Source organism: Asterias amurensis, chromosome 13, assembly GCF_032118995.1.
Source record: "Asterias amurensis chromosome 13, ASM3211899v1".
Taxonomy (NCBI): domain Eukaryota; kingdom Metazoa; phylum Echinodermata; class Asteroidea; order Forcipulatida; family Asteriidae; genus Asterias; species Asterias amurensis.
In genome coordinates this window covers 4,638,925-4,659,366 of record NC_092660.1, presented here as the reverse complement: position 1 = coordinate 4,659,366, position 20,442 = coordinate 4,638,925, and the positions used below count along the sequence as shown (strand labels likewise).

Sequence of the window (20,442 nt, the reverse complement as noted above, 5' to 3'; positions counted from 1 at the left end):
TGTCCTTTTTGTTTGCGTCGATATGAGGATGAACTAAACCACAAATAGTAATATTTGATTTATATTAATATATTTAATAGTATAATAAATAGGGTAGATGGCCTTAGCTTTCGATCCAAACCGGACCTTCTTCAGAGGCATAACACCAATAATAGTTAAATATACAATTGGGTGTTTGTGCATGGTTTTCAGCTTTAAAATAAAATACAAGTGGATTCCCTAGTATTAAGTGCGAAGGGTTATATGCTTTTACTTCATGCATACATGTACAACAAAATGCAAGTTCAATCAGCCGGTAATTACGTTTTGAAAGAAATAGATAAATTGCGTTCTTGAAATTTGATAATAATAATAATCATTGTGGCTTCTTATATAGCGCACATGTCCGTCACTCAGTGACGCTCCTGGCACTGTAACATACAGTATTTCCTGCAAGATGTGGGACTACGTTTGAATTATGAGACCTAATTCTGATAGCATCATGTAATGTTTTACAAGGTGCTGTGGCGCAATTTGCTGCCGATCGGACCAGGAACACCGGGGCGAACCCCTTCTCTTTTCGATAAGTGCACTAGGTTCTTTTACATGCGTTACATAACACATGGGACCAACGGCTTAACGTCCCATCCGAAGGACGAAGCAATGGTGAAGTGTCTTGCTTAAGGACACAAGTGTCACAGCTTGGGACTCGAACCCACACTCCGCTGATCAGAAACACCAGAGTTTGAGTTGGGTCCTCTTAACCACTCGGCCACGACACTTCCATGATTGATGATTGATGATTACATTTCTTGAACAAGAGAGAATTGAAATCAGTAAGATTTTCATACAGGTTTACTCGATCAATCCTTTTCGAGTGTTATCTGTCAGTGCTAACAAAAATACAACATATCATGGAATAGTTACTTCACATACAATATCACTATGACATGGAATAAAACCGAGTGCTATTTATTTTAGAAGAAGCGATCACTGTGTTATAATCGCGCAGCCATCTTGATTTTCTCCCATTGACCCCAACGTAACCAAACCGAGGCTGGGAGAAAAATAGTCTGATTCCTTTTTTGTACGATGAATGTAAGCATCCATTACTGTTACTGAATACAGAAAACACAACCAAGATGGTGGCAGCAAGATAAAGGTTTACCATAACTGTACTTGCATACTATTTACAAGAAGTATTCGTGAGGTAAATAACTTTAAAATAAACCTATATATAACTATTTCCAAATTAATTTTGAACCTCAGCCAAGTCTCTTGCGAACATTAAACTTTCGTAAAGTACTTTCGATTTATAATAACTCTGGAAAAGCTAAATTAAATCCAGCCTTGTACATCCAAGCAATCCGGACAAAACTACCGGTACGGACGTCCCGTATGGCCCATTAACTTCAGGGGTATCGTTTATACACGGTCTAATCACTATGGTTACTTCTGGAGTGGTTTACTAAAAGGGTGGAACAGACTGAATTATAGGCAAATTACGAAACTTAATCGTGTTATTTCTCCCTGTTCATTTGAACCAAAGTGAGTTAGAGGACAACGCTCCTTGCAGAGACTGGTCTAAAAATAATGAAAAAGAGTTAAATGTTTCGAATTATGGATGGACCGACACGTCAAAAAGGAATTGCAAACAGGCCACACAAAGAAAAACGCACATACAATGAGTGTTGATTACTATACCCTCAACACCTTGCCATAAGTTACAAATAAAAGGTACGGCACTACTCCATTTTACAATACAGACAAACGAAGTTCCAACCAAACTACGCTTTTTCAGCTTCAACGACTAAAACTAAGTAGTCTTTGTTCACATTGCCGTACATAAAAACAGTACATGACATGAACACACTTTTAATTAATCGAATGGTTAGTCAAAAACTACCAAGTCACCAAACTTTTCACTAAATTAACTCCAAGTGAAACACTTTTGTAACATCTATCTCGACAGCGGACCACTCTATGTTGTAAACAATCCGGCGGGTAAACTACCTTGCCCGGGCCAGCCAAACTTAAAATTATGTTTCTCAGGTGTATTCTCTTAGAAGTCAGGGAAATAGGATTTTAACTAAATTCATACTGTACACAGGGCAATTACAACGTGTTCAGTTAGCCAAATGATACCTGTCAGTGGGTTAAAGGCAGTGGACACTTCTGATAATTGTCAAAGACTAGCCTTCACAATTGGTGTATCTCAACACATGCATAAAATAACAAACCTGTGAAAATTTGAGCTTAATCGGTCATCGAACTTGCAAGATAATTTTGAGAGAAAAAAACACCATTGTCACACGAAGTTGTGTGCGTTTAGATGCTCGATTCAAGACCTCAAGTTCTAAATCTGAGGTCTCGAAATCAAATTCGTGGAAAATTACTTCTTTCTCGAAAACTATGGCACTTCAAAGGGAGCCGTTTCTCACGATGTTTTATACCATCAACCTCTCCCCATTACTCGTCACCAAGACAGGTTGTATGTTAATAATTATTTTAAGTATTTACCCATAGTGTCCACTGCCGTAAAGGGTCAAGCCAAGACTTTAGCAAATGCCGTTTAGACCGATACGCTAAAGATTTCAACCCACGAGTTTATTCTACTGAAGCTTATCAACTCCCGGTCGCTCATCTTGCATCTGTGGCGCATCTCCTGACGTTACTGTGACGTTGACTAGATTCACGGGGGACGGTTCTGCCCCTTTCTTTTTTCGGTGACGACGTCGACATGAGATGCAGAAAATAACGGTTAACTTATTCCTCCAAAGCGTCATCATCCTCTTCTTCAGTAAGAACAACATGCCGATGAGGGCGCCCTGTAGGGAATTCACAACAACCACGATGTACCAGAGGATGGGGCTGTTCACCAAGTTAGCAGCAAAGAAAAGTGACCACGTGACTCCAGTAATGACGATAAGCTAAAGAGAATGAGTCAATCAATACAAGATTGAGATCTGGCAAACTTTAAATAAGTAAATAAATGAGGCTTCTTATAACACGGCGCTCGAATCCGGCATCACTGAGTGACGCTCACTGTGCTCGTACATTACCCCGGGAGTGGATTTTAGAAGAAGTTAAGACTAGACCTATCTCGAGTTAGGACGAGTTACTGGTCCTAACTTAGGACTATCCTTAAGTTTTAAATATCTCCTAGGACTAGTCCCAAGTTAGGACTAGTCCTAATTCTTTGTGAAACCGACCCCTGGTCACTTCACCGTCTCAGCTCCTTGGGAGATACAGTCTGTGTTGCCAAATGTAGCACATCACACTAAAGCTGAATACCCATTTACTCCTGGGTGAATAGAAGCAGTTTACAGTAGTGTCTTGCTCAAGGACACAAGTGTCATGGCCGGGATCGGAACCCACACCCAGATGACTTAGCCACCAGAACTTGAATTATGTGCTCAGTTAAAACCACTCGGCCATGACAACTTATATAAAGGTGGACAGTGAGTTCTAAGGGCCTTAATTTGTGTTGGTTGTTTCTTGGCCTGGAAGAATGGTTGCAAATTGCAAGTGCATCGTGACAAAAGTGGCTGTGTTTTTAAGTGTGTTCTTTCTTTTCCGTACACTATTTAGTAAAATATGATCAACTCGCTTCATTAGACCGCGAGCCTAAAGTTAGGGAGGGACGAGTTCCTGTAGCTACAAGGAAAGCTTGAAGGGTACATTTCTTACCTTAAAACACAACAGAAGTTCTGTTTTCAAATTGCACGAAATCTGTGCAGCAGCAAGCCTTCTCCGATTCGAAGAAACCTTGTAGATCATGAACACAGCCAACATGCAGTTGATGATCAGAAGCACCGCTACGGGCACACCGAATGCAAGGAGGGAATGGAAGGGGTCTACAATCCAGCATTGATCGCCACCATATTCAAGCCACCCCCATGATTGGTCTTCACTCAACCTGGAGATCAAGTAACAGGCACAGACAAAGATGGTTGGGGTACCCCAGGCCACTATACCCAGCTTGACTACTTTAAAGCTGGACCCACTGCGCTGGTCAGGAGGCGATTTGGATGTGATGCTCTTCGCCAAATCAGACGCCATCACAGTCATCCAGACGAAGACAGCCAGCCACGAGAAATGAAGCAGAGCAGCTCGCATGACACACAGGCAATGCACGGACACTTTACCAACCATCAGGACAGCCTGCGCTAGGATGAAAGCCACCATTAGATTCATTATGATTTTTCCTGGTTGGTTTTGCAGGACAGGGAAGATGACGAATGTCAGCAGAGATAATGACAGAGAAATCAACGAGCAGACACTGCCGATGAAACTTACTGTAGCGAGTTTAGTCAGCCATGTTGGAGGAGACTCGTTGTCCAATAGGAACTCACATATACGTAAGGTTTGATCGGGTAACTGCCATACGTCATCAGAATGGAAAGACTTCTCCGTGGCTTTGTGTACAAAAACGGTATCTTGCCCAGAACCTAAAACAACGAATTCGTTTCGATTGAAAACTGCCACAGGACAACTATTACCAAAAGGACTACACAATCTTAAATAACTTTGCCTGGATGTTTCAATAGATCCTCTATTTGCCGTTTGGTTATACATTGTAAGATGCATGAGTTCCATTGCTTGGTAATGGTAGACGACGCCACTGCTGTTGTAGGAGTAAACACCATCTGATAGGGTTATTTCATCAATTTTGATGTTGTCTACAGTAACTCCCTCACAACCAAGAGTTGGCAACCAAGAGTCGTTAGTGCCGACTCGAGAGAAGGCTAGCACCGAAAGTGACGTAGCATTGCACGGAAAACAAGTGTCGTTGTCGAAAATAATCTGTTCAAGAGACCATTGAAAGTATACAGCAACCAAAAAATCAACATGGATCTCGATTGAGTACGCCTCAATAATGTTTCCCTGGACGATATCATTGGATGTGAAGTTGTGTGCAGAATCGAGGGTGTAGATTTGCGAAAGGAAATGTTGTAGACAGGTCTGTGACGAGTGGTTGATGTTCGGTATGTCTTTTACCGCTGCGTTGACGCACATACCGGTATTTAGTCTGGTGCCGCCGATGGGGCAACGCAGGTCTCTGCAAACATTCAGGAAAGGGTCATAGATCTGCCAAGAGCTGCATGATCCCAGTATCTGAGGTTGTTGTCCCGGAATAAAAGACTGCTCCACCATGACTGTCAGTTCTGTGAAATCAAACAGCAGAGTGAAAGAAATTGACGGGTCGAACAACGGTCTCCAGCTGACTCGGCATAAGATCCGTTTACCAAGATTCACATTACATGCTACACAATGGCGATTTTTGTACGATATCGCCACACCCTCAATTATTGTGAAAACACGCGAAGTAGAATTCTCGCATAGTGCCGTTTGGGACTCCGTAGCGTTGGGGGAACAGCTGTCGATAACGTTCGGGTAACAATGGTGAGGTGAACTGCTCACTGAAGATGGAGGAGACATTATAAAGGAAGCACAGCGGTCGAAATTGAACAGTGTGGTACCTGCTAATTTGTAACAACGTGATAAACTAAGATGCCATGGGTCGAGTTGGTCATCCGGGATGCCGTGACAAACTGCACAGAACACATTCTTGAAGACGATTTCATCTGGCCCGTTTACAAGCATCGTCAAAAATTTCTGAGACCTCGCCAAACTTTCGTTCTCGCAGTTGTTGCGGACGGTATCCCTTGGCCATTCGGCTGGGCAACTTCCAACAACAACAAAACTCTCTAGAATATTTCTTTCGTCCAAAGGGGTGACGCATTTAAAATACGAAGAGAATCTGGAACTCACTACAGGTGGATGCGTCTCGTTAACACAGTGCTCTGAATAATCAACGCAGCAATCGCCGTACAAGGCGCACCTTCGATCACAACGGCAACTCACCCGGGTTTCGTTAGTATTCGAATCTGGTTGGATTGTCACTATGGGAGAGCATAGTGGGCCACAATGCGTAAACCGCACATCACATTCTCCCGATGCAATCTCTGTCGACCGAACTGGGGAAAAAAAGGGACAAGTGAACAAAAAGTATTAAATCGTAAATAAGCTACAACATAATATAACAGGCTGTAATTTGCATCGAGGATAAAGAATATTTATTTCGGTTTTACCGATTATAGAAAGCAGCTCTGTGAAATTTGGGTCCAGATGATGCTGTTTTCCACATTCAGAACACGTTTTAAAGGCACTGGACACTATTGGTAATTACTCAAAATAATTGTTAGAATAAAAACTTACTTGGTAACAAGCAATGGAGAGCTATTGATAGTATAAAACATTGTGAGAAACAGCCCCCTCTGAAATACTGTAGTTTTCGAGAAAGAAGTAATTTGCCACGAATTTGATATCGAGACCTCAGAATTAGATTTTGAGGTCCCGAAAACCAATCTGAAAGCAAACAACTTCGTGTGACAAGGTTTTTTTTCTTCTTGTACTCCTATCTCGCAACTACGGTGACCAATATTGAGTTCAAATTTTCACAGGTTTGTTGTTTTGTTCATATCACTAAGATGTTGCAAATACATATCTGTCAAAGTATAATATTCATACTGATGTTAAATTGCATCGGGGATAAAAATCTTAATTTAGGTTTAACCCATGTATACACCTGTGTGTGTGAGCACTTTATACTTAGTACTTTCCCGAGCGATGTGAATAAATCACATGCATATTACTTAAGTGGGATTCGGACCCACGACCTTTGCAATTCTACAACAACAGTTAATTTCAGTACCGCTTCGATACTAAAAACAAGTTTTTCCCCAAATCGCTTATTGAGTCCTTCCATGATAGAGAAACAAACACTCCCAATTACTTTAGACAATCGCAAAATGAGTATTAATGTGGGGTAAAGTATGACAGGATCGGGCACAACAATATAATATGTAGTCATTACGCCGTTATTTTGTTTGACACATTTGGTAATTGTCAAAGACCAGTGTTCTCATTTGGTGTATCTCAACATATGCATAAAATAACAAACCCGTGGAAATTTTGGCTCAATGTAGTCATCGATTTTGCAAGAGAATAATGAAAGCAAAATACCATTGTTGCATTACGTTCTGTGCTTTCAGATGCATAATAAAAGGCTTCAGCTCAAGTCGTTTTATAACTTAAGTGAGAAATTACCCCTTTCTCGAAACTACGTTACTTGAGCCGTTTCTCGCAGTGTTTTATACTATATATTATCTCCATTGCTCTTTAAGTTGGTATGTCAACACTTATTTTAAGTAATTACCAATAGTGTCCAGTGCCTTAAATGTATAGTGTCAAAACACTTGTTTTACCGCCATACTACCTTGCACAGATTCATATGGCGGACAACTCTTGGACCGAAAGACGCCGGAAAGACGTCGTTCCAATTTCACTCAAAAAGAGTGACACGGATTTACTTTCATTCAAGAGCGAAACTGACACCAGTCGGACAAAAGGGTGAATGTTCACTCTTGTACTCGCCGCAAGTTCTGGGCCTGGGGTGGATTTCACAAAGGTAGTCCTAACTTAGGACTAGTCCTAGGCAATGCTAAGAGATAGGACTGGTCCTAAGTTAGGACCAGTAACTCATCCTAGCTTAGGACTGGTCCTATCTCTTAGCATTGCCTAGGACTAGTCCTAAGTAAGGACTACCTTTGTGAAATCCACCCCTGGACTCCCCCCTCGTCACCGGGGACGCTCGGTGGTCCATAGGTGCGATCTGCTTGGTCATGGGTTCGTTTCTCGCCAAATAGCTTTGGATTGTATAACTTTATTGGGTAAACCAAAAATAACCACTCTGTATTCCCCGCATGCCAAAAACAATCATAACATCATATACAAAAGTGTTTCTAATGGCATTTTGACCAAGACCAGTATAATTTCAACAAATAATTTTGATTCACATCATTTTCTAAGGGAATATACTGAGTTATTATAGTAAAGGCTCGAAACAGCAAAGAAAGATCCACAGACAAGACAAGGGACAACCATATGGGATGTAATAAATAAACAACTTACAAAACAACTCACAACAGGTTCAATTGTTTAATTGTTCACTTTGGGGGTTAATAAAGGAACTTTTTTTGAAGTTCTTTTAATAAATAAGGTTGAAATTATGCTGTTTTTTTATGTTTCTTTGACAAAAAAAGGTAAGAATCTGGTGCACAAACCTAGCCAAAAAGAGTAGGGAATTGTCAATTATTTGTTGCTCAAACCCAGCCAAAAGATGGAAGAATATTATATTATTTTGTTATCTCTTGTAACTCGTTCAAACATGACAACATGAGCGATATAGGGGCCTATTGCTTACAAGTAAAATGAATTTATCAACTTCAAAACTGTAAACACAGAAAAATAAGATTGACCCCTAACATTGTTTTACACACAATTGGAAGGATAATGGTAAAAGACGAATTCGTTGCTTTAAAATCCTTTTTTCGATAGCAATTTTCGGACGAAATTGAAAATCTTATAGCCGTAAAATTTGGATAATGACACAAACATTGTTAAAGTGCAGTTAAAAATGAACCCGTCTAAATGCTTTTTAAGGGCCCAGTGTCATGTTTTCACCGTTTTGAAGGCACTGAGCATAATTATGTTTCTGGGTTTATTCGTGGGGGATCTCGGGTGTACTTGAACATCGAGGGGGTCTCATGTGCCTCCCCCTATACGCTGCTGATTTTCAAGCAGCCCTTAAAGGGACACATTGCCTTGGATCGGTCGAGTTGGTCTTTGAAAAGCGTTTGTAACCGTTTTTTATAAAATGCATATGGGTAGAAAGATGTTGTAAAAGTAGAATACAATGATCCACACAAACATGCCTCGAAAGTGCGTGGTTTTCCTTTTACCTCGACGACTAACACGTCGGCCATTTATGGGGGTCAAAATTTTGACTCCCATAAATGGCTGACCGTGTTAGTTCGCACAATAGAAGAAAAACCACGCAATTTCGAGGCAAACTTGTGTGGATCATTGTATTCTACTTTTAAAACATCTTTCCAACCATATGCATTATATAAAAAACGGTTACAAACGCTTTTGTTTTGACCAACTCGTCCGCTCCAAGGCAACGTGTTCCTTTTAATTGCCAAACATGGTCAACAAAAAATATATAAAAATAATAACAAAACGTCTTATAGTTAATCACTTTTGCTGATATTTATACCAGTTACAGTTACTTGATTTCAATCTCATGTTAATATTGTACGAAAAGACTCTACGAAAATAAAAAGAAAAGAGTTTGAAAGCAGACAAATTAAAACAATATTTAATATCTCTATAGATACGGATACAACTTTAAGATACCAACATTGAGAGAGAAAAAATTCGTTCAATTGAACTCACCTGCATGCTGGTTAATGAAGGTAGCGATGCAAGCTAAAGCCAACAAGGCCCACGGCCGAACGGTGATACTTATTCTTAGATCTTTCATCTTCTTCTCAACTGTATTCAACCACCTTCAACATGTCGTCTTGGAGCTAAGTAAGTGCAGCACCAACATCTCGCGCTCTTATAAAGGCCTCCGTGTGCGTGACAGTCAATAATCTCCCCTATTACTTTCTTATAAGCAGTGGCATTGTTTCCAACTAATTAATTTGGAGAGTTCTTATGGGTTTTTTTTTTTATATCTATGGGTTGTTATTTTGTTAACGAAACAAAATTGCATTCTCTAGCTAGCCTGGAACCCTGTCTTTACGCAAGGGCAATGCAGTGATTGTGACGTAAGCTTTCCATATCTGCGTTATGATTAGTCCGAGGTGATGTAAAGTCAGCTTGTACATGGTGTATCTGCGTTATGATTAGTCCGAGGTGATGTAAAGTCAGCTTGTACATGGTGTATCTGCGTTATGATTAGTCCGAGGTGATGTAAAGTCAGCTTGTACATGGTGTATCTGCGTTATGATTAGTCCGAGGTGATGTAAACTCAGCTTGTACATGGTGTATCTGCGTTATGATTAGTCCGAGGTGATGTAAAGTCAGCTTGTACATGGTGTTTAGGCCAACATAATGCAGTGTTGTATTGTTCACTTCGCATACACAAATAGTGAATGTTTATGAGTGTGTATTTTTGTTATGTGTCCACTCGTATAAAGTCACAGATTTACATAAAACTTACACGGTTTTATGATGATGATAGTAGAAAACGTCACTTAAATATTTCTGTCTGAAATTTCTCATTTGATGAGAAATAAACAACGAAGTTACTGTTTGGATTTTATCGCTCACTGAGCGTTTTATTAATTTCTTTTAATGTGTAATCGTTTTTTCACTATTTTCTTGTGACCCATGCCCAGCTGGCTGATCGATCTCAAACTTCTACAGGTTTGTCAGTGCTTACACTGCCAGCAACGGTTTTGTTAGCAAGAGCCAATTCTGTCATTTTTCGGTAACTATTTCTAGGCAATAAATTCTTACATTCTACTTTCCTACAATCCATAATTAAAATGATGACTTTTGTGTCCTCTCCAGCCTTCCTTTATCATGAACCATTGGTCTTGTTACCAGACCCCCTACTCCTTGTAGCAACAACTAAACAGGTGGTATCACCACCCTAAACACAATTCTCATATGGCCCTAAAATAGATCTCTGCGGCACATAAAAACACGTTCTAAAGATGGTGCCCTGAACTTCCTTGTGATACAATAAAAATATAACCATAATATGACAGCCTGTTGCACAGTATAAACTAGAGAGGGTTGCAGTTGAACTTCAGTAAAAATGGCAAAATAGTGAATATGACAGCCTGTTGCACAGTATACATTAAGGAGGTTTGCAGTTGAACTCCAGTAAAAATGGCCATGTAGCTAATAATATGACAGCCTGTTGCACAGTATAAACTACAGAGGGTTGCAGTTGAACTTCAGTAAAAATGGCCAAATAGTGAATATGACAGCCTGTTGCACAGTATACATTAAGGAGGTTTGCAGTTGAACTCCAGTAAAAATGGCCATGTAGCTAATAATATGACAGCCTGTTGCACAGTATAAACTACAGAGGGTTGCAGTTGAACTTCAGTAAAAATGGCCAAATAGTGAATATGACAGCCTGTTGCACAGTATACATTAAGGAGGTTTGCAGTTGAACTCCAGTAAAAATGGCCATGTAGCTAATAATATGACAGCCTGTTGCACAGTATAAACTACAGAGGGTTGCAGTTGAACTCCAGTAAAAATGGCCATGTAGCTAATAATATGACAGCCTGTTGCACCGTAGGACCTATACATTACAGAGGTTTGCAGTTTGAACTCCAGAATTTGGCAATTCAGTAGAAATGTTCGTGAAAACATTCTCACAATGTTTAAAGAAATACAAACTAACTTTTACTCCAAAACCATAAATACAAGATCGATGAGAATAACATTAACTAAGTCAAGATAAAATCAAACGTCCATAATAGCCAGTCTTTTGAAAGTGAACTGCTTTCCATAGTTCAGACACGAATTGAATACTATTCGTGCAGATATGAATCTATTGCATGCGCTCAGTTTAATAAATATGTATTCTTAATCATTATTATATTCTTTTTGAGTTGCATATTATGTGTCAAGATAATTTACATTTCAGTTTGTTTCTAAAAATAAATAATAAAATATACAGTTGTAAAATACGAATACTTTTGGTGAGAGTTGAATAACTTGCAAGTTTTGTTTATTTCTTGATGGCAGCTTTTTTCTCAAGGCCTTCACAAGACACCGAACTTTCACAAGAATCCCTTAGAGATAGATTGCATCTGAAAATACATTTGGGCAAAAACAATTGGGTAAACATTTTATCAACAAAATAGGCCCTTCATTGTGTTTGTTCATGTAGCTTGTATTAATGTGTGTATAAATCAGTCACTATTCTAAGATGATAAATGTTTGATGAAATTTGTGTATGTGTTAGCTTAGCCTGTCCCCAAAGAATATGATGCAAATATAGCCCTATAAAAGATCTCTGCGGCAAGATAAAAAAGCATGTTCAGAAATAGTGCCCTAACATATGACCCTAATATGGCACCTTGTTGCACAAAAGGGTCATGAATGGCTCCCATGTGCACAACCATCTTCACTTGTTAATGTAAGATGGCGCCATATGGCAATACACTGTGTTCCATAGATTGTCTTGTTTGGGTCATTACACACCAAATCCATTAAGATATACAAAAAGCAAAATCCTAAAACACCAATATCCTTAAGACTGTGCCCTATGTCACAACATGAAAACCTTACGTTACAAGCAGTATCCTATGCACAATATTCAACGTTATGCACTAAGGTGTGACACAACTAACAAAAGTGTCCCTAAGACAAAGTCCCCTAATGCAACACTTGGTAAGCCTTAAGATGTGTAGCTCGCTGCAGCTAAATATTCAAGTTGTGGTCCTAAAACTGTAGCGTATGGCATAACTAGTATGGCACAAATAACAAATACACGAAATAAGATGGTGCCTACAGCCAAGTATACACAAATACCTAAGACACCAAAAATGTGCTGCATCCTCTGGCTGAATTTTCAGTTGTGGACCTTAACTGGTACATTATTTGTCTCTGGGTGGTTCCTGTAGTACTAATTACGGTCCTATGAATGTATCCTGTGAAATAAATTACACAAGTGGTCCTAAAATGGTGCACTTTGGCACACTGTAAAGGTGTGGCCTTGCTGCCCTAATGACATTCTGCAGCAAACAAAACACACTCGTCCACTAAGTCCACCTTAACTACTAGTTACAGAAGTGGTGCTAAGATGGTGCCCTGTGGCAAACTGAACACAAGTGGTCATAAGATTGTGCCCTGTGGCAAACTGAACACAAGTGGTCATAAGATTGTGCCCTATGGCACACTGTACACAAGTGGTCCTAAGATGGTGCCCTGTGGCACACTTTACAGGTATGGCCCTGATGACATTCTGCAGTAAAAATAACACACTCTTTGCCCTAACACGGTCACATTAATACTATTTAAAGGCTCTATCAATGTGCCCTGTGGCGCAGTATACAAAAGTGGTCCAAAGATGGTGCCCTGTGGGGCAGTATGTACCAGTCGTCCTAAGATGGTGCGCTGATAAATGTATGAGGCAAACACACTTTGCCCTAGGTCGTCACAATGGAGCTATTTTAGGTATGGCCCTATGGATGTGCTCATTGGCAAATACAAAAGGGGTCCTAAGATGGTGCCCTGAGGCGAAGTATACCTGGTTCTAAGATGATGCCCTGTGACACACTGTTCAGGTAACTGGGTTAAAAGGCCCTGACAATGACATTCTGCGGCAATTATACATTGTACACTCTTTGCCCTTAGTTGGTACCAGTACCAGTAGTCTATTTAATCATGGCCCTATAAATGTGCCCAATGGCTTAGTATACACAAGTGATCCTAAGATGGTGCCCTGTGGCACACTGTGCAAATGAGGCCCTGACATAACATGCGGTGGCAAAAAATGTGCCAAATGGCTTAGCTTACAGAAGTGGTCCTAAACAATATGGCACCCTGTACAGGAGCGGCCCTAAGAGGATATTCTACATACTCTATACTCTGAAGATGGTCTCTGTAGCACAGTACATATGGTCCTATGAGAGTGCCCTGCGGCACACACTCAGTTCTAAGATGGCACCTTTTAGGGCAGTCTTACAGTGCCGTGTTTAGGTTTCTGACCAGCTACTGAACCCTGGCTTAGTTTACACTAGTGGTCCTAAGACTGTGCCCAGCCATATGGCAGACTTTTAGTGCAGTGTTCACTCAAGGACTTAACAAGGTGGTCAGTGGAAAAACCTATAATAAATTGTCCCAAAAGTGCCCTGTTGTGTGTTATTAGAATATTAATAATAACCATTGTATTTTAATACAATGGTTATTATTAATATTCTAATAACACACAACAGGGCACTTTTGGGACAATTTATTATAGGTTATAGGTCCTTCATCAGTAATCATAAACATCAGAATGAAACACCCTACCTTGTTATCTTGGAAGGATGAGCGAAGACTCCATGAAGTAAACTGCAGGTAAAGTAGCGAACACCTGCCACTGAGCCATCATTCTTACCGTGTGGCTTATCCAACTCAATACCAAACCACCATCCTGAAAAAATAACATTCATATTGTTAATAAAAGTAGCTAGGGTCCCCGGAGTTCTGGAACACCATCAAGATAAAATTTGTAAACAGACTGTAAAAAGTTACAACTACGTCCACTACAGTTAAAGCCCGTTTGGCTACATTATTGCCGAACCTGATTGCGGCTTTGGCAATACAATTTGCAAAGTATTTTTTTCTTCTGATTTACTGCTTTGTGAAATTGGGCCATGGTGGTTCCACAATTATTTTGTTTTTATACTTGGTTTGGTGAAGGTGTGAAAGCATAAGGAAATATCAACATTTAATCTGAAGTTTGTCTCAATAGTGGTTTTGAAAATTATTGCAATAGCAGAAGACCAAAAGGACATAAATTCTTTTAGGAAAGAATCTGGTACCTGAAGCAAATTGAGTATGTCCGCTGTATCTTACATTGCCGTGTCTAGGTTCCTGACCAGCTACTGTAACCCTATCTCCTATTTCAATATCGTCCATTCTGTTGATTGAGGAAAACACCCTTGTACGAAGACCTATATTAAACAAAAGCAGACAGTATTTGTAAATTTGCAACTGATATCAATTTTCACAATGCAAATGATAAAAAGCTAATTAAACCATAGCACCAGTGTATTGGAACTCCAGACTACACTCTGCTGAAAACACCAGAGCTTGAGTCCCTTGTTCTGATTTGCTAGGCTGGGACATGCCACAAGTTCATCAAACTGGTTTGGATTTATAATTCAAAGTTCTTCAAACATTGTTTTCCCTATCACTGGACCATTTAGTTCATTCCTTAAATGAACACGTTGCCTTGGATCGGTCGAGTTGGTTTTTGAAAAGCATTTGTAACCGTTTGTTATAAAATGCATTTGGCTAGAAAGATGTTTTAAAAGTAGAATACAATGATCCACACAAACATGCCTCGAAATTGCACGGTTTTCCTTTTACCTCGTCGACTAACACGGTCGGCCATTTATGGGAGTCAAATTTTTGACTCCCATAAATGGCCGACCGTGTTAGTTCGCACAGTAAATGGAAAACCACGCAATTTCGAGGCAAATTTGTGTGGATCATTGTATTCTACTTTTAAAACATCTTTCTAGCCATATGCATTTTACACTTTTTATAGACCAACTCGTCCGATCCAAGGCAACGTGTTCCTTTAAATCATCTCAGCTCCCCTGGGAGTATATACAGCCTGTGCTATCAGCCTAAGCTAAATCAATCTAAACCATCTCTGCCCTCACTGCACCCATTTACCCATGGCTAGAGAGAAGCGATAATTTAAGCGTGTTGCCGAGGGACACAAATGTCATGAACAGGACTCGAATCCACACTCTGCTGAACAAAAAACACACCAGAGTTAGTGAGTTCGGTGCTCAGCCACGACATCCCACAAGTTGATAAATAATAACTAGTTGGCTTACCAGTATCAACACGCGGGGAAACATGTGAGACATCAATCTTGCGGTGGATGACAGCAAGAGGGACTCCTGAATCAGCCTTAGGTGTACCAGGTCGAGGGCTACCATCCTTGCTGATTTTAGACAGAGGTGCAAAGATACCTGTGGAATAAAATATTAAATGTGAAATACATGCATCAAATGTCACCATATGGAAAAACTGACTGGGTAATTTATTTTTTAAGAGTTGGGGTTGAACAAACACATAGGGTACCGTCCTTGCTGATTTTGGACAGAGGTGCAAAGATACCTGTGGAATAAAATTACCAATGTCAAATAATGACCCACATGAAAAAATGACCAGGTCAGGCCTGATACTTCACGGCGGCACTGGAGGCAATTGCGACCGTTGCCCCTTGTCATTGCCTTGGTGCCCTTGAAATGCTCCAGTAGAAATTTACAATTTCCTCATAGGGTGCCCTTTGAGTTTGTGTCTTCCTATTTTGTCAGGGCCATGAGCTAACCACGTGACCAACTTTAGTCTGAACTTCTGGTAAATATAATAATTACTAAACACCCCAATCTAATTGGTCGCAAGCTGAAATCGACTGACTTGTGGCTAGGTGCAGTCCGCTGCCCAACCACAGCCATGCCTGGCTGGTCTATTACATAACATAATTCATAAGTAAATAACAATTCCTGCACTAGGGGGGAAACTTCTTCAGTGTACCATATTAATTATTACTACACCTCATACATATTCATGACAGAGAGTCAAGTTCTCATTGGTCCATTCATCATCACGTGCCAGGTGTTAGTTTTAACTACCAGGCACGCACGTAAGTATTCACGCAAGTGGTAAATGCGCATGATAAGTAATAGTTCCCCGGGAGCTATTCAACTTATCATGGGCATTACCATTGCGCGACGTCATCCCCCGGCGCTATTGATCGTGGCACCGTTTTGTATACACGCACAAACAGCGCTCTCTAAGCGCCATCCCACACATGAACAAACTTATCATGTGCATTTTGTTTAACAGTAATCATTTTCTCTTGCTCAAAACTCATGTTCCAGTAACTGAATATGTATGAAGTATAGTAAAACAAACACAACATGGTTTATTTCGGGTGACTAGTCGATGAGCTCCCCTCGGTATTGGAAGTTGACAAACTAGTTCCCGAGGCGAAGTTTGTCAACTTCCAATACCTCGGGGAGCTACGACTAGTCACCCTCAAACCATGCTATATTTGTACAATATTGCACTCTCTCCAGGACCAGCCTGTTTGAGGGTGCATAAACAGTAACAAATATCGTACGAAAATTACACAGCAAGAGTTTTACCATGTGAACATCTGGAGTGTACCTGCTGGTAAATATTTATAAGTATTAAACACAGTCCAATTGGTCGCATGGTAAACACACAGTTGCAAACAGTTGTGCTGTCGCCCAACCACAGTCAAGCCTGGCTGGGGTTGTTATGGGGTTGTTACATAACTATACATGACATTATATAACAATGTACATAACAATCACTGCACAAGAAAACCTCACAAACTAACCATATTTTTATTTATTTAAAATAATATTTAACCAGAGTGACCCATTCAGCACGGCTAGCTAGGGCCCTCAAAATATATAAAAAATATGTCCAAAATAAATTAACACAAAAAGTTTGTCAGAAGGCCAGTAAAACGAAAAAAGATTACTAACAATTAACAAAAGGCCTATTACAAAAGATCAAAGAGGAATTAAAGGCAGTGGACACTATTGGTAATTACTCAAAATAATTGTTCACAAAAAACCTTTCTTGTTGACAAGTAATGGGGAGAGGTTGATGGTATAAAACATTGTGAGAAACGGCTCCCTCTGAAGTGCCACAGTTTTGGAGATTGAAGTAATTTTCAATGAATTTGATTTCAAGACCTCAAGTTTAGAACTTGAGGTCTCAAAATCAACCATCTAAACGCACACAAATTCGTGTGGCAAGGGTGTTTTCTTCTTTCATTATTATCTCGCAACTTTGATGACTGATTGAGCTCAAATTTTCACAGGTTTTTTATTTTATGCATATGTTGAGATACACCAACTGTGAAGGCTAGTCTTTGACAATTACCAGTTGTGTCCACTGCCTTTAAAACATCCTAACAGCCAACAACACAAAAAGATGGAGATTAAAAATGCGAATCAAAAGAAACGAGCGCCACCCATCCTCCCAAATGCAGACAAACTGCAGTCTACCAGCTGGTAACTATAATAATTACTGAACACACTACTAGAAATGGAAATGTGATTGTACAAGGTTTGTACACAGTACCATGATTTGAAGGACATTCAAAGTAGGAGATTCCTGCAACTGAGCCATTATTCTTCCCGTCTGGTTCGTCAAGAGCAACTCCAGCCCATAATCCTGAAGCAAAATGGGTCGTCCCACAGAACTGTAGCGTACCAATCTACACAGAACAAAATATGGCAACAACAAAGATATAAATAAGGGGAAAAAAATATATATATATTTTTTTCTTTTCTTAAATACCCCAGCCACTTGTCTTTGGATAGCCCAGCCACTTGTCTTTGGAAAAAGAAAAAGAAAAAAAAGGCCTTTCTCCTTCCTTTTTTCAAAAAGGCAGGACGCTAAACAACTGACCTTACATTTAAGTTGGGGTCACGCACAAACTTTAGGGTCACATAATGTGGGGTGTAGTGGCCAGGAGGTTTAGAGCACCGGATTCAAGCTGGGGCAAATCTTATAGAGCTTAAGCTAATAATACTGCTTAAAGGAACTGGGATGGGCACTATTATATTGGTAATTATTCAAAATAATTGTTAGCATAAAAACTTGCTTGGTAAAGAGCAACGGAGAGCTGTTGATAGTTTAAAACATTGTGAGAAAGGGCTACCTATAAAGTACCATAGTTTTTGCTTATGTTTTTCGAGAAAGGGGAAATTTCTCACTCAAATATAAAAAATTAAAAAGGAGAAGTCCCGGCAAATTTGCTACCTTCTGCCCAGGTAGAAGACAACAAGCAGGACAATTTTTTTTTTCAGAAATGAGAAGACTCCCGAATTCTCAAAATCTACTCCGCAGTAGTCGAATATAAAGCAAGACAAGTTGTCATAATATAAGAACAAAATCTACAGCCTGGCAAGTAGATACACTCATGGTGTTACCACAAATCAAACGCCTCGAATACCATTTATCTTCAAGTACGCGCTAATCCACCAATCAGAATTGCAGAATGGAGCTTGGTGAGAAAAACCTATATTGCACGGCTAATATCACTACCTGCGTCTTGTGTGTTCTATGTCACACGCCAAGTTTGCTTGAAGATAAATATGTTATCACACGCGCTCATGGAAAAACGGAAAATATAGCGGGTCTGTGTCCCATGTCCAACTCGACCTTCAGCCTCGTTGGATAAGGGACACAGGGGTCGATTTCACGAAGAGTTAGGACCAGTCCTAACTTAGGACTAGTCCTAGGAGATATACAAATTGCATGGATAGTCCTAAGTTAGGACGAGTAACTTGTCCTAACACAAGATAAGACTAGTCCTAGCCCTGGCGGCCTTACACTTTCGTTTTGTACTACAGTGACGCCCTGGACATCAGGGTACGTTTCTGGGGCGGAAAATTTTCACAGCTTCATAACTCAAATCTTACCTGCAACAAGCCATAAAGTTCAACAGATTCACATTCTATGGCGGCATACATTTTGTCTGCGGTGGGTTTCGGTCCTCATATATTTCTCACAAATCCCTCATTTTCGTGAAATAATGCAGTTCCAACGTTAAAAAATTCCTGTTTCGATCGTTTTCCCATAGTGTTGTCTGTTGTCATGCGTACGCGTATACATTTGCGTGCAAGACGCATGATGCAAGCTTAGACGCATGAGTTCTCGGTCACCGTATCTTGACTGCACAGCTTTAACACGCAACACAATTCAAAATTTGCGCGTCGTGCGTGCGTCTTGCGTACACACGGCAGACTGTACAAAAATGGGAATTCCTTATCGTTGGGAGCTGCATTATTTCATGAAATTGACGGATTTGTGAAGAATAACTTACGATCAAAACCCACCGCAGAAAAACATATGCTGCCATGGAATGTGAATCTGTTGAAATTGGTGCTTTCTTGCAGGTAAGATTTAAGTTATGAAGCTGTGATTTTTTTCCGCCCCAGAAACGGGCCTCAGTAGTTAGTACTCTGTTCCTGTGTACAGAGAAAGAGTCCTATATAGGGCTAAGACTAGTCCTAACTCTTTGTGAAATCCACCCCAGAACTCACAAGACAGGAGATATTGAACCATGTGTCTTACCTTACTGTCACCCACATACACTCGATCCCCTATTCGGAGACCCTGCGAGGACAGCAGAACTTTACTCGGCACATCATCATAAGTCTGCGGTGCATACTTTGGTCTCTCAAACGTCGAGTCTGGATGAAGCAGTTGCCTTAGTTTACCAGCGGTTACTTCCCAACCAGACTTCATGAAATCGTTAGAGTCAGGAACGCAGAGGAGTGGAATACGACCTCGGTCATCCTTGGCTCGACAGTTAGCTCCGAGCTGTAGGAGACATCTAACTGACTCAAGGCAACCGTTGGATGCAGCTATATGGAGTGCCGTGCCATTGTCAAACTCACTGCATTTATTCTCTATATCTGTGGAAGGTTAAAGCCATCGGACACTTTCAAAAACTCAAAGTTCACAGATTTATAAATAACTTTACAGGATTTATAGAAGGTAATGGTGACTTCTCTTGAAATATTATTCCATGAAATGCTTTACTTTTTGAGAAAACATTAAAACAATTATCAATTCTCGATATATCGAGAATAATGGATTTATTTAAAACACATTGTCATGACACGGCGAAACGTGCGGAAACAAGGGTGGGTTTTCCCGTTATTTTCTCCCAACTTAGATGACCGATTGAGCATAAATTTTCACAGGTTTGTTATTTTATATATATAAGTTTTGATACACGAAGTGTGGGCCTTTGGACAATACTGTTTACCGATCTTGTGTGATTGCTTTAGATAATAA

At 40.1% G+C, this 20,442-nt stretch overlaps 2 protein-coding genes across 4 annotated transcripts in view; both read right to left on the bottom strand.

Moving 5' to 3' along the window:
* The window catches only part of LOC139945935 (CAP-Gly domain-containing linker protein 3-like), an 83,977-nt gene that overhangs the window by 60,253 nt on the left and 3,282 nt on the right, over window positions 1-20,442 (bottom strand). For 2 of the 3 annotated variants that reach the window (XM_071943460.1, XM_071943459.1), the window contains exons 4-8: window positions 19,714-20,057; window positions 17,713-17,848; window positions 15,420-15,557; window positions 14,391-14,522; window positions 13,876-13,999 (exon numbers count right to left, since the gene is read on the bottom strand). In XM_071943460.1, the coding sequence (XP_071799561.1) occupies window positions 13,876-13,999; window positions 14,391-14,522; window positions 15,420-15,557; window positions 17,713-17,848; window positions 19,714-20,057 (874 nt within the window). Of the gene's footprint in view, window positions 1-10,203; window positions 11,670-13,875; window positions 14,000-14,390; window positions 14,523-15,419; window positions 15,558-17,712; window positions 17,849-19,713; window positions 20,058-20,442 lie in introns of those variants that run through there. The other variant, XM_071943458.1, reaches the window with a different exon arrangement.
* LOC139945933 (uncharacterized) lies at window positions 802-9,409 on the bottom strand. Its single transcript, XM_071943454.1, has 3 exons — window positions 9,283-9,409; window positions 3,670-5,960; window positions 802-2,909 (listed from the first exon to the last, which is right to left on the bottom strand). The coding sequence occupies exons 1-3, from the start codon at window positions 9,368-9,370 to the stop codon at window positions 2,592-2,594; spliced, it is 2,697 nt and encodes an 898-aa protein (XP_071799555.1). The 5' UTR covers window positions 9,371-9,409; the 3' UTR covers window positions 802-2,591.